The sequence below is a fragment of the Colletotrichum higginsianum genome, chromosome 9 (assembly GCF_001672515.1).
Source record: "Colletotrichum higginsianum IMI 349063 chromosome 9, whole genome shotgun sequence".
Lineage (NCBI taxonomy): Eukaryota > Fungi > Ascomycota > Sordariomycetes > Glomerellales > Glomerellaceae > Colletotrichum > Colletotrichum higginsianum.
This window is the reverse complement of record NC_030961.1, coordinates 2,296,255-2,311,157: the sequence shown is the minus strand read 5'-3', so window position 1 is coordinate 2,311,157 and position 14,903 is coordinate 2,296,255. Positions and strand designations below refer to the sequence as shown.

At 56.5% G+C, this 14,903-nt stretch overlaps 4 protein-coding genes across 4 annotated transcripts; 1 reads left to right on the top strand and 3 right to left on the bottom strand.

The window, feature by feature from the left end:
- Positions 1 to 984: 984 nt before the first annotated feature.
- CH63R_12908 (CAP-Gly domain-containing protein) lies at positions 985 to 5,005 on the top strand (the record flags this gene model as incomplete). The annotated part of the gene is made up of 2 exons (XM_018307882.1): positions 985 to 1,377; positions 1,439 to 5,005. The coding sequence occupies 2 exons, from the start codon at positions 985 to 987 to the stop codon at positions 5,003 to 5,005; spliced, it is 3,960 nt and encodes a 1,319-aa protein (XP_018152299.1).
- A 378-nt stretch (positions 5,006 to 5,383) lies between these two features.
- On the bottom strand, positions 5,384 to 6,256 carry CH63R_12907 (signal recognition particle sec65 subunit; the record flags this gene model as incomplete). Its single annotated transcript, XM_018307881.1, has 1 exon — positions 5,384 to 6,256. One exon carries the CDS (start codon positions 6,254 to 6,256, stop codon positions 5,384 to 5,386), a length of 873 nt encoding a protein of 290 aa, XP_018152298.1.
- A 724-nt stretch (positions 6,257 to 6,980) lies between these two features.
- On the bottom strand, positions 6,981 to 9,400 carry CH63R_12906 (C-x8-c-x5-c-x3-h zinc finger protein; the record flags this gene model as incomplete). Its single annotated transcript, XM_018307880.1, has 6 exons — positions 6,981 to 7,109; positions 7,164 to 7,897; positions 8,013 to 8,298; positions 8,380 to 8,427; positions 8,493 to 8,630; positions 9,062 to 9,400. 6 exons carry the CDS (start codon positions 9,398 to 9,400, stop codon positions 6,981 to 6,983), a joined length of 1,674 nt encoding a protein of 557 aa, XP_018152297.1.
- Positions 9,401 to 11,827: 2,427 nt separating this feature from the next.
- On the bottom strand, positions 11,828 to 14,390 carry CH63R_12905 (Fungal specific transcription factor domain-containing protein; the record flags this gene model as incomplete). The annotated part of the gene is made up of 5 exons (XM_018307879.1): positions 11,828 to 12,500; positions 12,551 to 13,081; positions 13,150 to 13,316; positions 13,385 to 14,119; positions 14,199 to 14,390. The coding sequence occupies 5 exons, from the start codon at positions 14,388 to 14,390 to the stop codon at positions 11,828 to 11,830; spliced, it is 2,298 nt and encodes a 765-aa protein (XP_018152296.1).
- Between the last annotated feature and the right edge of the window lie 513 nt (positions 14,391 to 14,903).

Here is a 14,903-nt window from a genome sequence, read left to right as displayed (position 1 = left end):
GCCTTCACCTTAATCGAGACTCAGTTTGATGGCATCGAGCGAGTGTAAAAAGAATAAAAATTGCGAAATACTGTCCGGAGAGCGGCAATACAGCAGCATTTCCTGTCTGGTTCTCCGTAATCGTTTACTATGTCTTGTTGTAACGTACACGCATAGCGAGTCGGCCAACATAGCGAGCCGGCCACTCCTTATCGCTAGAAAAAGCCCCTTTTCTAACTATTTATTAAAAAGTAGATTCTTAACTAATAAAGACCTAGTTTTTAGTATTAGATAACGATAAGAGTTAGATTTTAAGAAATAATATTGTAGAAATTATTGTCTCTTCCTAACCCTAGGTTCTTAGTAATCCTCTTATCTAGAGGCCTAGATAAGAGGTAAGCTTAGTAATATAGGCTAGAAAGAGATAATAATTTTAATACTATTATTTCTTAAAATCTAACTCTTATCGTTATCTAATGCTAAAAACTAGGTCTTTATTAGTTAAGAATCTACTTTTTAATAAATAGTTAGAAAAGGGGCTTTTTCTAGCGATAAGGAGTGGCCGGCTCGCTATGTTGGCCGACTCGCTATGCGTGTACGTTAGTTGTTTTTGTTTCTGTGTTGTTTGCATCGGGGTATGAAGTTATGCAGACTTGGGAGCTCTGCTTACGCTCATAGCGGTGGATACTGGCATACAGTGCAAGATACACAGACCAATCAGACTCAAGCTCCAATCAACACCATCCCATCCGTCCCCTGTCCCCCCCAGACAAACGAACCCTGTCTGGACTACCGCAGCAAGCTCCAAGCTCCAGCGCGTTTATTCGACTAGACGCGCTGCCAAAGGGCCCCTAAGTGACATCCAAACAAGACGAACGTACCATCGAAGTACACATCACGCATCACTACCCCGACGGAGCCTCAACGACTGGCCCAACGCCCATAAACCACTGACAACAATTACGAATATGGTTATCTCCCAGTAAGCAACACAGTCGCGAAACAATGTCGGACCTAGCAGTTGGCCAGACGGTGCGCCTGCCAGACGGCCGGACTGGCATCGTGCGCTTCGTCGGCAACACGCACTTCGCCAGCGGCGACTGGGTGGGCGTCGAGCTCGAGGACGACAGCGGGAAGAACGATGGCAGCGTCCAGGGCGAGCGGTATTTTGACTGCTCCATGGGGCACGGCATGTTTGTTCGCCCGACGACGCTGGTCGTCACCGCCCAGGCCCCCGCCGCGGCGCCCAAGCCCGCTCGCAGGCCTAGCCGGCCGAGCAGCTTTAACCCGGGCACTGGACGGGCTGCAAGCGACACGGGCATGACGAAGAGAATGAGCCTCAATGCTCCGAGTCCGAGTCCGGGGCCTAAGGCGTCTCGTCCGTCGAGTGCACTGAGGGTGAGTGCGCCGCCTGCGTGGATTCAAGGGAGGGAGGCAATGAATAACAATGAGTGTGCAGTCACCCACCAAGTCGCCCACGAAACAGCTCGGCTCAGCAGCTTCGAGTACTGCGCCGTCGCGAACCAACACCCCCTCCAATACCCGCACAACGACCGCCGGAGCGAAAGCACGACCGGCCGTCGGAGCATCTCGCACATCCATGGGACCCCCTCCGATGCCCGCGGCCAGAACCACGCGGCAGCCCTCGACATCTTCAGCACCGACAAGGCCGACCCCGGGGAGACCGAACAGTGGCCGGCTTTCCATGACTGGACGAACGCCTACGTCTGCCAGGAGGCCATCCGCGGACTTGGGAGGTGCGAAGAACGCAGCGGACAGCGGGGACGACGGTTCGATGTCGCCCAACAAAGATGGCGAAACCAGTCCCGTGAGAGCCAGGACGAAAGCTCTGGAGAAGCTCACATCAGGCTCGGCGGCAACCACGCCCACGAGCTCGACGAAGCCAACGACGACCGCCCGTTCTACGACAAATGCTGCAGCTGCGAACAGAGAAATAGATGATCTGAAAGCCAAGCTGAAGGTGCTCGAGAGAAAAAGATTGGAAGATAGAGACAAGTTGAAACAACTGGACCAGATTCAAGGCGAGCGGGACAGGTTCCAGTCCATTATAGAAAAGCTGCAGGCCAAGTACCAGCCCCAGCAGAGCGAGAACAATGAGCTGCGGAAACAGCTGAAAGAGGCCGAGGAGAGGTTTGAATCGATCGAGACGATGCAAATGGAGCACGAAACGGCGCTAGAGCTGGCGACGCTAGATCGCGAGATGGCTGAAGAGACCGCTGAGGTTCTTAAGGTCGAACTTGAGGCTCTGAAGCAGAAGTCAGAGGAGCTGGAGCTCGAGGTCGAGATCCTTCGCGAGGAGAACGCCGAGTTCGGCCAGGGCATGTCGTCGGAGGAGCGGGCCAGTACCGGGTGGCTGCAGATGGAGAGGACCAACGAGAGGCTTCGCGAGGCACTGCTGCGCCTGCGCGACCTGACGCAGCAGCAAGAGGAGGAACTCAAGGACCAGATTAAGACTCTGGAGGACGACCTCCAGGAATTTGGCGTCGTCAAGGAGCAGTTCGATGCGGCCAAAGACAAGCTGGCCCAGTCCGAGGCCGCTGTTGAGGACCTCCGACAGCAGCTGGATAACGCCCTGGGTGCAGAGGACATGATTGAAGAACTCACCGAGCGGAACATGAGCATGTCTGAACAGATTGATGAACTTAAGGCCGTTATCGAGGATCTCGAGAACCTCAAGGAGATCAACGACGAACTGGAGATTAACCACGTCCAGAACGAAAAGGAGATGCAGGAGGAGCTCGACTTCAAGGACAGTGTCATCACAGAGCAGGCCCGGCGCGCAGGCGAGCAGGAAGAAGCCCTGGAGGACATGGAGTACACTCTGTCCCGCTTCAGAGGCTTGGTCACCAGCCTACAGAGCGACCTCGAGGACATGCGGGCGTCGCACGCTGTCACCGAGACGGAGTCCGAGCAGCTCAACAGCAAGTCCCGCGCCATGATGGACCTCAACATGAAGCTCCAGATCTCCGCTTCCAAGGCCCAAGTCAAGACCATCGACCTCGAGCTGCGACGGCTGGAGGCCCAAGAAGCCGAGCAGCACCTGGATATTGTCAAAATGTTCCTTCCCGACACCTACAAGGAGGACCAGGATTCTGTCCTCGCTCTGCTGAGGTTCAGAAGACTGGCTTTCAAGGCGGAGCTCCTGCAGTCGTTCATCAAGGAGCGCGTCAACGGCCAGCCTCACCCCGGCCACGAGGACGACATATTCGCCGGCTGCGACGCCATTGATAAGCTCACGTGGGTCGCGTCAATGTGCGAGAGGTTCACCAACGCCATCAGCCACTGCTCGATCGAGCAGTTCCAGCGGTTCCAGAACGCCCTGTTCGAGTTGGAGCCCGTCGAGCGTGCACTCAACGGATGGATCGATGGTCTGCGCCGGGACGAGCTCAAGGAGCAGAAGTGCGCGGACGAACTCCAGCGCACGATCGCGCTTATGTCTCACCTCGCCGAGGTGCACCTTACGAACGAGCTGCCCGATTTCGCCGAGGACACGTACATGCAGACCGTGGTCATGCAGAGCCACTTGGAATCTGCCGGCTCAACGTTTGTTACCCTGAGAGCCATGGTCCAGAGGGCATTGCCTGCTGAATCCGAGGATGACGAGATGGCGCAGCACTTTGGGAAGAAGTCGGAGTTTGTCATCAGCCAGACCCGGAGTGCCAAGGTCATCGCAGGTAAGGCTGTGCGGGCTCTGCAGGATCTCAAGTCCAGATCGCTGGCGCTGCCGCAGGAGACCAAGGAGTCTTTCGAGCAGTGTCAGGACGCCACCCGCCAGCTTGCCGCGCTGGCTCGGGAGATTGGTTTCGAACTCCACGCACTACTGCACGAGGAGGGCCGCAGCCAGCCGCACACGTACCTCGAAGTCCAGGACGCCATTTCCAAGGCCACCACCAAGGTCACCATGTCGAGCGAGTCCGATCTCTTCTCAACATACCTGTCGAGGCTCCGTACACTTACCAGCCAGATCTCAGACCTGGCTGCACTCAGCGCGGATCTGTCCCAGACGCAAGAGTTCGAAATCAGCCCGGCCCCCTGGAAGCTTCGCTCTCAGGAGCTCAAGGCAGTCAAGACGATCCCCGTCGACGCCGAGGAGGAGTTGCGTCGCCTTAAGGAGGAGCACAACGAAGCCCGGCGGGCGATTGCCCAGCGCGACGAGAACCTCAGCACGGCCAACCTCAAGATCGAGACGCTCGAATCGCGGATGAAGGACGCTAACGCCAAGGCCTCCCGCATCGAGGATCTCGAGGCGCAGATCGAGGCCGCTAAGCAGAAGGCCGTCAGCCTGCAGGAGGACATTGACAAGCAGGACCGTGAGCTCAAGACGTTGGAGACGGACCGCGACAAGTGGAAGAAGATTGCAGGCGACAGTAAGGCGTTCGCCGATGGCGCGGGCGCGGCGGGCGCCAAGGCTGGCCAGGAGCGGGCGGTGGCCACGGCGCGGGAGATGGATGCCCTCAAGAGCGAGATCGCGAGCCTGCAGGCCGCGGTGCGGTACCTGCGTGAGGACAACCGGCGCGCGCGGACGACGGAGCAGCACAACTACGACTGGCTGGCGGAGCCGCTTACGAAGCCGCCATCGGTGGCCGAGCAGCGCCGTGCGCTCGTCGTCGCCGAGGGCAAGGACGTGCTCAGCGAGCTGGTCAAGTTCACGACGTCGGCGCGGGTGTACGACTTGGCTGCGCTGCCCAAGGACAAGCTGGCGTGGAGGCCCGCGCGCAGCACGCCGCAGTACCACGCAGCCAAGCAGAGGGAGGACCTCGCGGCGTGGAACGGCTGGCGGGACTCGGTGCTCAAGAAGTCGGAGGTGGTGCTGGGGCGCAAGGACGCGGCGGCGGCGGCGGCGGCGGCGGAGAAGAGGCAGGTGATGAGGAACGTGGCGGCGAGGCTGCAGATCCGCCTGCCGGACGCGGACGGCAAGATGGTTGCCCCCGGTGGCGGGCGGGAGGTGCAGATTGTGGGGTCGCGCGAGTGGGAGGGGATGCAGGGCCGCCTGGCGGCTGTATGATTATCATGCGAGAAGCGGACGGTGGCTTCCGCGGTAGTAGGACTACTAGTTTGGCTGCTAGATACCCACCCCAGTTCTTATTCACAGCATCCGTTTTGTTTCCGTGTCTACGTTTGTGACTTGTCTCTCGTGCTCTCTCTCTCTCTCTCTCTCTATATCCCGATTCACCATTGTGGTGGTGGTGTTCTCCTTTTCTTTTTGTGTGTATAGAGACCCCATGTCATTTCGTCGACCTTGGCCGTTCTGACTCGAACTTTGTGGTATGCCGCCAGTGGTGTAAGCAAACGACAGTTCTCCTGATCGTGCAAAGCCCCCACCCCGTCTCTCCTCCCATGAATGAGCCAACAACCGGACAGGCGGATCCCGGGACGGATGAAATCAAGCCTTGCCCTTGCCCTTCTTCTTCTTGCCCGCCTTCTCCTCGCCGCCTCCTCCCCCACCACCGGCCGCACCGCCGGCCTGTTGCATCAGCGCCGCCATCGGGTCGCCGCCGCCCTGCATCTCCTTCATCATATCCTTGAACAGGTTCTCGCTGACGCCGCCGCCCGTCATGGCCGGGCTGATGTACGGCAGCAGCTCGCCCATCTTCCAGCCGCGCGGCACCGCGGGCCTCGGCCACGGCTTGCTGGGGTCCGGCGCGGGTGCGCCCTGCACGCGGGCCTTGAGCGCCGCGCTGTTCTCCGTCGTCGGGTTCGCCCGCAGGTGCTCGGCCACGAGGAGGTACAGGTGGTGCTTATTCTTGACGTCGGGCATGCCGTGAGGTCGGGCGCCCGCCTCGGCCTTGCCACCGTCCTTGCCGCGGCCAGCCTCGCCGCCGAATCGGATGCGGATCTTGACGCGGCCCGGATTCGCCCAGTCCTTGGGGTGGAACTTTGCCGGCTCGAAGAGCGTCGGTAGGCGCAGCGCCGCGCACGCGTTGACGATCTCGCGCGCAATGGGGTTCTCGACCGCCAGCGACCGCGGCACGCGGCGGCCTTCGGCGCGCGTGCGCCGCGCGTCAAAGTAGACTGGATACAGGCACTGAAAGTCGGCGTATTGCTTCGGGTCCGTGGTCGTCTGGAACTCGGAGCCCGGCGCCCCGGGCCGCGGGGCGGCCGTCGACGGAATGTTGGAGGGGTTGATCTGCGATGGCGTCTTGGGCTCGACGCGGCGCAAGATGTCGATGTCGTCGAAGTCGTCAATGTCGCCCTCGGAGGGGTCCGAGGCCTCAAGGTCGCTGTCCTCGACCTCCTCTATGCGTGGGTGTGACATTGTGGGCTGTGCGGGATTCGAAGGGAATTCGTAGGGGATGTGAACGTAGTCGGTCCGCTGTGCGATGCCGAAATCGGTCTATTTTTCCCTCGAGAGGTATCGTCGTTTTTTTGCGTGCAATGGGCGTCGTCGTCTTCGCCGTCGTTGTTGTTGATGGAGGAGGTCGACGGACGTGGGACGTGGGACGTGAGGTAAGGATACAGTTGTCGATTGAGAGGAGGCTCTCTACTAGTCCCCTCTGGGATTTTGGCAGATGTGTGTGGGGTTGTTGGTAAACCAAGGTTCACACACTCGTGGTGGGGTTACCAAGTGGTAGCAGGCTCCACTGGCCGGCCGGGGTTCAACACAGCAGGGGCAGCTTGCAGCTTACAGCTTCAAACCTCCCTACCTACCTACCTGCCTACCTAGGTACCTACCTACCTTGAGTAAAATGAGTACTTGCCAACGCATGTTACTCATCAACGTCTGTAAGAGTCGGCAACGATATTCAACACGCAGAGAAACTCACACAGGCACCTGATACCAAAAAGCAAACAAAGTCTTCACACAGCGTTTACAGCGCTAACCTGATATGCCACGCCCCCCCTCCTGATAGCCGGCGACCAGTCTACATTGACACAACATTTATCTCCAAAACATACCCGGTTTCCTCCATTGTGTTGTGCCATTCCCGGAATACCAAGTGCAGGTCTCGTGCAGTCCATCTTGCCTGGCGTTTACAAACTCAAGAGGTCTTCGAGTGTTCTTCATTCTCGTGGATTTTGGCGTTCTTGAACTTCGTGCCAGGCGGGTGATCCGAAACTCCAAACTTACAATAGGGATGCGTGCAGGTGTTACCCGTGACGCTGGGGCACTATAATATGGGTCAGCACTGGGTTCTCGTGTCAGTCAGTCGTGAAAAACGTACGTGATGTCCGTAAATACAATTGTCTACGTCGCAGTCCTGGCCGCTGGTGCAGGGGTTTAGACGAGTCAAAAGGGCAATGGCGTTAATCTCGTCGGGGTTAGGCTTGTACTTGTGTTCGAAGCAGCACTCATCGCCCTTGGCGCAAGGTCCGCGGAGGTAGTGATTATTGCAAAGCTTGTCCCTGCCGGTACGCTTCTTGATGTTATCAAGAGCCACCTGGTTGATGGGAATGGGGGGATCGATTCCACGCTGGCCGGGGTTCCAGGCGGGCGTCTGCGGCTTCGTAAGTGGCGCCTGACGAGCTGGAATGTTGTTCGTTTTGTTGGCCAAAGGAGTGGTGATAACTGGTGGGGGGCTCGCTTTGGCGGTGACGCCAGCCCAGGATGACGGGGCCGTCGTCGGCGCCGACGACGTGGCCAGCGAGGCCACGCTCACGGGGGGCGATGTAGTCACCACCGCCGGTGGCTTGTGATGATGGGCTGCCTCGGAAGTGCGATCGCCGCTTCGGTCAATGAGCTTTTGGTTTCGGAAGAGGCTGGGCAGTGGGTCGAGAATGTGGACGTTGGTGTTTTTGAGCTCTCTGACCGTTGCGATACCCTCGATAATGCTGACCTTCGAGCGGATCTCCTCGTCTTGAAGGATCTCGTCGAGGAAAGGGGCATAGCCCGCATCATGAGAAATACCCAGCAAAATCTGCCTGCAGTTATAGTTCCGCAAATGCCAGCGGGTGGCCTCTGATGCAGTGTCATGTCAGCCGTCATTTCCCTTGGCCTCTGGGAGGCGGCTGCTGCCGCTCTGCTGGTCGCATGGCGAGACATCCTAGCGCGAGCCTCACCGAAGACGGCTTACCTTTGATTTTCGAGTCGGCACGTTCCTTACCGTGACCGACGTCAATGAAATCAAACGAGGCCTTGGCCTGGGTAAATCCCAAAGAAAAGTCCTTGAGCTCAGACTCGCTGGCCAAACAGCCATCTCTGCGCATGGCACGCCCGAGGCCCGAAAGGTTGGCGCAAACCTTGGCGACAATTTCAACTTCTCCTGACTGGCTGCCAACGTACTCAGCAACGGCAGTTCGGAGGGCATAGGCGGCCTGCTTGCCGCCTTCAATGCCCTGTCTGATGAAGTTTTCCTGGAACTAGTCACGGGGGGTGGGGAAGGAAACCCCCTCGAATCAGCATTCTGTAGACGAGCCAGAGGGGAACAGAGCGGCGCATACAAGGAGACCATCGCCATCAATCATAATCAAGACGTAGGGATTGCGGTTCTGCGAGGTTCAGTCACTCCGAACAGAAAGAAAAGGATACGAGCAGCTGCGCAGCAGGCGTCTACCTTGATGTAGTTGTTATCGTAATCAAGCTCCTGCAGCGCCTGCTGCATCTCTCTCCTGGAGGACGTGGCATGTTCGAGGTCGAGTTTTGCATTGCGGAGCTCCTGCTTGAGCATCTGGTTTTCCTCGCCATAGAGGCCCTGGATTTCTTTGCAGTATATCAAAAGGTCCTGCGACGAAGAAGAACAGATGAAGTTAGTTGCATGTAAATTTGATGGCAAGGGTCGGAAACCTTGATCAGAAGGTTATTTCGTCGCATCTCTTGCGGACGGACGGACCCGATGGGAGTGGAAGATGTAGCCAAGCGCAGCAAGATAGCAACCGCAACATTGAAAACGCCCAACATCCAAACACCGACCCGTCAGCGCCCTAGGCCAGGAGCGACGACAGTGACAACGCGTGCTTGGGCCGGGAGCTGGACCGGACAATGGGGCAGCATGCCGGGAGGAATGGATGGAGCTCGGGCCCCCTCTTCAGTTGCAGACAACGAAGACGCCGAGGCTTAAAATGACAAATGGCAAAGGGCGGGCAAGGGGCGGATGGGAAAATCGGAAAGGAAAGCGGAACCGACCTTAATCAACTGGTCGTTGGCATTTTGGTAGCCCTGCAACGTCTGATATCGGGTAACAAAGTCCATGATTTCGGCACTGTCTAAGGACATCTTTGTCGCGCCTGCTCTCTCCTTTGGGATGCCTGTTCCGATGGCCGAGGGGAAGGCGTTGCTGGGAGAAAATGGGAAAGCGTTCAACGGGGACTGGCTGGTGCGAAGGTAGGGGGGAAGAACAGGGGCCGCGTTTGTGTTGTTGTTGATGTTGTCCAGGTAGATGTTGGAGCCAACGGTGGCCCTAGTTGTGGTATTGGTTGTAGTAGGCATTTTTTGGGCTGACTGAGCCGAACTTCGCTGGCTCATGTAAAACAAATGACCAAAAGAGAGGGGTGGGTGGGCGGATGGTGAGGCAGACAAACGGCTCTCCCTTCCTTGGGTGTCAAGTCGAGTTGTCGGTTGGAGACTGGATGGCTGCAGTCTCTATTGGCGCCGAGGTGCAGATGGTGAGTGAGAAAAAAGTGACACGGGGCGCACAGCGTGATGGGAATGAGAGAAGGACCGCGAAAGTACCGTGCCTGCGTCTTGTGCTTGTGTTTGCTGCTGTGTCGCCGTTTGAGCTGTGTCAGGCAGAATAAGCCTGCTGCTGAAGGCGATGGTGTTGGTGATGCTGTGGACGGCCGTCGAAAAAGATGCCTAACCAGTACGTAGCGGTGCAGGCTAGGAAGGTTATTTCCTGGGGGATGGTAGGAAGTAAGATGGATAGCAGATACCTAGGTAGGTAATCAATTAGGCTTGCGCAGGTAGTAAAAGAGCTGCGCAGGGTAGGTGCAGAGGAGCCAGAAAAAAGTCTGTGGTCTGTGGCCAGCCCACTCACTAGCGCTTCTCTGCTTGTGTCCCGGGGTGTGCAACTGTAGTTGAACTGATATCTTGTCTACGCCAAGAGCCAAGATGGAATAGGTTGTGTGTGTGTGTGTGTGTGTCTGTGTATGGGAGAGAGAGAGAGAGAGAGAGAAGAAGCCAAAGAGGTGGACGTGCGTGCAGCAAGGTTGGGACAACTCCTGGCCAGTCTTTTCTCAATCGGCAATGGATCAAGGGTCGATAGACGAGCAGGGCTGGGACGAGGTTCAAAATGGCCGAAATGGGGAAAACGTAGTGCAGCTGAAGCTAAGGCAAGTAGATGAGACGAAGTGAGGTGGGTGGATAGTGATAAGTAGGGATATGCACTGCAGTGCGATGCTAAAGCCTGGCGGGACAGGTCGAAGCAGGGTGAAAGCAGAGTGAAGACTGGTAATGTGCGAACGTGGTGTGATGAGATGGGTAGAATAGGGATGTCTGTGTGACTGTCCGTCTGGGACGAGATGGGAAAGGCTGACCAACAAGCGGTGGATGCCCGGGAAATTGAGAAAGGCAGGTCTTGATGATGATCCGTTTTGGTTTGGAGCTTTTCAACTTGTGTTCCCACCCCCTGGAAGAGGAAAAAAAAAAGGTGTCTGTCTTCCGATTTATATACGGCAAGCCAGGCCCGGTAGGAGAGAGAGGTCAAGGGAAGGTAGGCGCCATAGATCTGCACAACGGGCCAACGCAGCAGCAAACGGGGATCGGGTTTGATCTTGGACTCAATGATGTTTGCTGTCTGGGGTCTCTCCGTCTCTCGTTTTAATATATATCGAGAGGTGAAAAAATACAACAAAATAAAAATATGACCTAAATCGAGGGAAAGCGGTGAGCCTGTCTCTTCTGGACACGGAAACAGTATCCTCAAGTTCAGAGAGCTTCTTGGACCATAATTCGGTCTGGCTAAAGCAAGAAAAAGAACGACCAAAAGAAAAACGGTTCAGGAAATTGGATGAACCCCCCCAAGAACAAAAAAAGGAAGCGCCCGATAAGATGTTGCTGGCATGCCGCAACGCATTGGCTGCCGTAAATTGTCGGCTTCCGCTTTTCCTGTGCTAGCGTCGTACCCCAGAAAATAATCAGGGTCTTGAAAAATAAGAATAAAAACATAACCCCCCTTGTTCGGACGTCTTCTAAGTCCCGGCCGATGCCTTAATGCAGCACTATTGGGGAGGCGCCCCAATAGAAGGATACGTTGAGCATTTCAACAACATGCGGATGCCGTGGATGGATGGCTACCTAAAGGCAAATATTTATAGGGGTCAGGGTATATTGTGGTCGTTATTGCATTATACTCAGTTTCTCTCCTGCTTTTTTGCACATCATCGTCCGTACTATGTGCAACCAATACTCATCCTTTTCCGCATAGCACTCAGTCTCTTTCTACCCATACGTCCCTAGGTAAGGAAATAGAGGGCAGCAACGCCACGTTCGTCCATGGCGTTTACGCGGCACCGTGGATTCCATAATCGAGCAGGTTCCTCCCTCGCCTCTTCGCTGGCGCTAAATCTATGTCGTCGCCCCATAGCAGCGGAGTCCCGTCTCATTTCTGATTGGTCAGTGCCAGACAAGGATATTGTCCGGCGATAAAACATCTGTGAGGACGTCTCCAACTTCAACCCACCAAAAATAAGAATTGTAGAGCAGCCAATGACACGATCCCAAAAGTCATATACTCTGTCGTCACGGCCTTGACCTCTTCATCTTGCAGCATCTCTCGCACGAGACTCGCGAATGGTCGTCTTGCCGCTGACCGTCCAGTTCGACCCTCCCTCCTTCTTTACCCTTCCAGGAGTTTCCCAGCATTAGGCGAGTGAGCTAGACTCAAAGGTCCCAACTCGGCCTTTGTTTCTGTCCGGTTCAAAGTTCTTTCCTCAGTCTTCCATCAAAGGGGTTTCAAACGGATGTCGGGTCGTACTGGTTGAGCAAGTTCCACACACTGTCATTCCCAAAATCCCCCTCAAATGTCGTCCCAGCCGCCGGCGGTGGTGGCGTCGCCGCTCCCCATGCTGGCAGAGATCCGTCTTCAGGTATTCCGTTCAGGTCGTGGTATATGAGGTCTCCCATAGGAAATAGCGGCGCAATCGACGTGAAGTCCCAGCTGTTTGGCAACGACCATTCCGAGTGTGCTGACGGCAGCGGATAGGACGATGAAGCTGGGTCGGGAACCGTTGGTAGCGACGTCGGCGTCGCCACCGTGCTGCTCTTACTTGCTGGAGTGTCGGCCGTCGCTGCTGTCGCCGTCGAGACTGATCCGCGGGCAGATAAACTGCTGCTGCTGCTGCTGCTATCCGCCGTCGATGCCGGTGTTTGAGATGCCAGACTCGACAGGCTTGGTGGTGGCGCCGGGTTTCCTACCGCTTTCTTGAACTTAGCAAAAATCGCCTGCAGGACACCTTTCGCCGCCTTCGCCAGAGGGTTCCTCTCCTGCATTGCTTCGAATCTTTCTGTTGTCCAGTGGAAGTGCTGCATGGCGCTGCCGGCCATCTCCAGGTTCTCCTTGGGAAACAATATGTATATCGATGCCATGAGCACCACGGCATCAAAACTGCCGAAGAATAGCGAGAAGCTGAAAGGGCAAGGTCAGCTTGGTCCCGTTCCATCCGTAGCAAGACCTACTTTCGCCACGACCCAGCGTCGAGGCCTTGGAAGGTGAGCATCTGACGGTGAAGCATCTCGATGCTGGCCTTGAGCGCTTCTGTTCGGCTCTTCTGCCGATTAAAGATGTACGGCCGGTGCAGCGCCATCAAGTTGAACAGATTCATCTGCGGCAGATAGAAGCGTACCGACTGAAGCCAGTAGCATGACGGGTTATCGTCCCACTTTCTATCCGGGTTCTCCAACCGGAAGTACGCAGGCGTCGCCTCGTCCAAATCCAGACACATTTGGTGCACCCGATCGACCTTGGAATAGTCTTTCGGACACGGGCCGTCCTGTTCCAACTCCAGAATCTCACGCATCGGGGCCACGAGCCTGAATGCCCAGATGCCCCTGCTCAGCGGCGTCGGTGGGTCCTTCTCATCATCGCGGGGCGCAACGGGCGTCTTGCGACGGTCCTTTGGCGGAGGCGCGTCTATGGGTAGGCTTGGTGGGCAAATGCGCCAGTCGATGCTGCCAGGACGTCCAAGCACGAGCGCACAGTGAATGTCCCTGGTTCTTCGTGTCAGCCAGTCGAGTCATGCGTTGTCTAACATCCATGCTTCCCGGCAGATTCTCACCAGGTAGTGAGAACCATGTACAGCTTTCTCCGTCGCTGAATCAGCCACATGTTCTCGAGTATATCCCCAGTGTCGTCACTGTTCGGGGAGGGGTCCAGGCTATCCCGGTGCATGCCAATCTCTTGAGCGTCCCGAATGGCGCTACCAATGGCATGCCACTGCAGTCGCTGCTGTTAGTTTCTTTGTCTTTTCTCCTTCCATCGCAACCTTCAGGCGCGCACAGAGATACACCTACCGATTCCGTTACTTTGGCCATGTACTTAAGAAACGCCGCCCGGAGGAAATCGGCCTGGACCGTCGTGAGTGTGATTTGTCGTTTGCCCAGTAGCGACAGGATGCCGACGCCAGATTCGCTGTAGTCCGCCGCAAGGTCCTCAAATGTCATGTTGCCCGCATACTTGAGATGTTCGTAGAATTCATGCGATCCCTCCGGGAGGATCAGCAAAGCGGTGGCCAGAACCTGGAAGAGCAATGCGGGAAACACCCTCAGGTCGGGCGAGAGACCCTGCGGTCCAGAGTTGGAGAGCACGTTGAAGGGTATGTTGTTCCACTCGGCGAACTGCTCCTTGAAGAGGTCCTCCTCAAGGGCGTAGTACTGGTGGTTGAACTCGCGGAAGTAGACGTCGATGAGCTTCTCGATGTAGCCCTTAGCAGGCAGCTGTCTGATCAGAGACTTGTATCGCTCCTTGGTCGCGAACTGGTCCTCGATGTGGGCCGAGCCGCCGAGATGGGACAGAGCTCCGTCGCCGTTTGCGCTTTCGATCTTTCTCATCAGGCCGAGCGTGGAAGCCCCGGCTTGGGAGTAGCCCCAGTTGGCGGCGGCATTGGAGAGGCTCTGGACCTGGGTTGACTTTGCGCCTTCAACCTCGGCTTTGCGATGGTCCTTGGCCGTGGGGGCGCCCGTCTCGTATTTGCAGGCGTCTTGCTTGTTGCGCGATTTGCAGTTGGCGCATGGCAGATCACGGTCGCACTGCGCGAAAGCACGTCAGTTACCAATAGTGACGCCAATCGATTTAAAAAGTGTTGCTGAGGGGAAACGGGTCACCCACCTTCTGCTTCCGACGATGACATTCCGTGCAAGATATCACAACGCGCCTGCGCTTCCGCGGTGGCGGCCGGGCGTCTTGCGTCTGTTTTTGTGGCTGATTTTGTGTTTGAGTCGGGCTCGGGTTCGAGTTCGAGCTCATGCTCTCCCGCGCCGACGACGGTTTCTCGGAGCTGTTGCGCCGGTCGTCGGCCATGTTCGGTCGTGTTTGTGTGTCAAAGTCTCGGGTAGTGAAGGCGATAATGGCTGTCGTGGGTGCATGTGGTGGTGATGGTGATGGTGGTGGTGGTGGTAGTAATATTATCGAGTCTTTTCTCGAGTCGACGGCGCCACCAAGCCGAGGTGGATGGGATGGAATCACCAGATGTTCGTTTTCGTGGGCAGGTAGGTAGGTGCCGGTCGAGTCCGCGCAGGCTGGGCACCAGGCTGATCGAGCTAACGGTGTTCAGGGTGATGGTGAGCAAAACAGGCGCAACGTCGAGAAGAAGGGTAGGAAAGGGAAGAGAGGGAATGGGAAAACCCAGCGCAGTCTCGGTTTCCGTCGCGATTCGTCGTGGATTCAAGCCGAACAAGTGTATGATTACGGAAGCAGAAAAGGTGGGAAACGCAGGAAAAGAGGACCCGCCACGATGGTCTCTTGGTCAATGCCAGTCGAGCAAGTACGGATCCCTATCTAATAAGAGCCAACCAACCTCTCGTTGCACTGCGC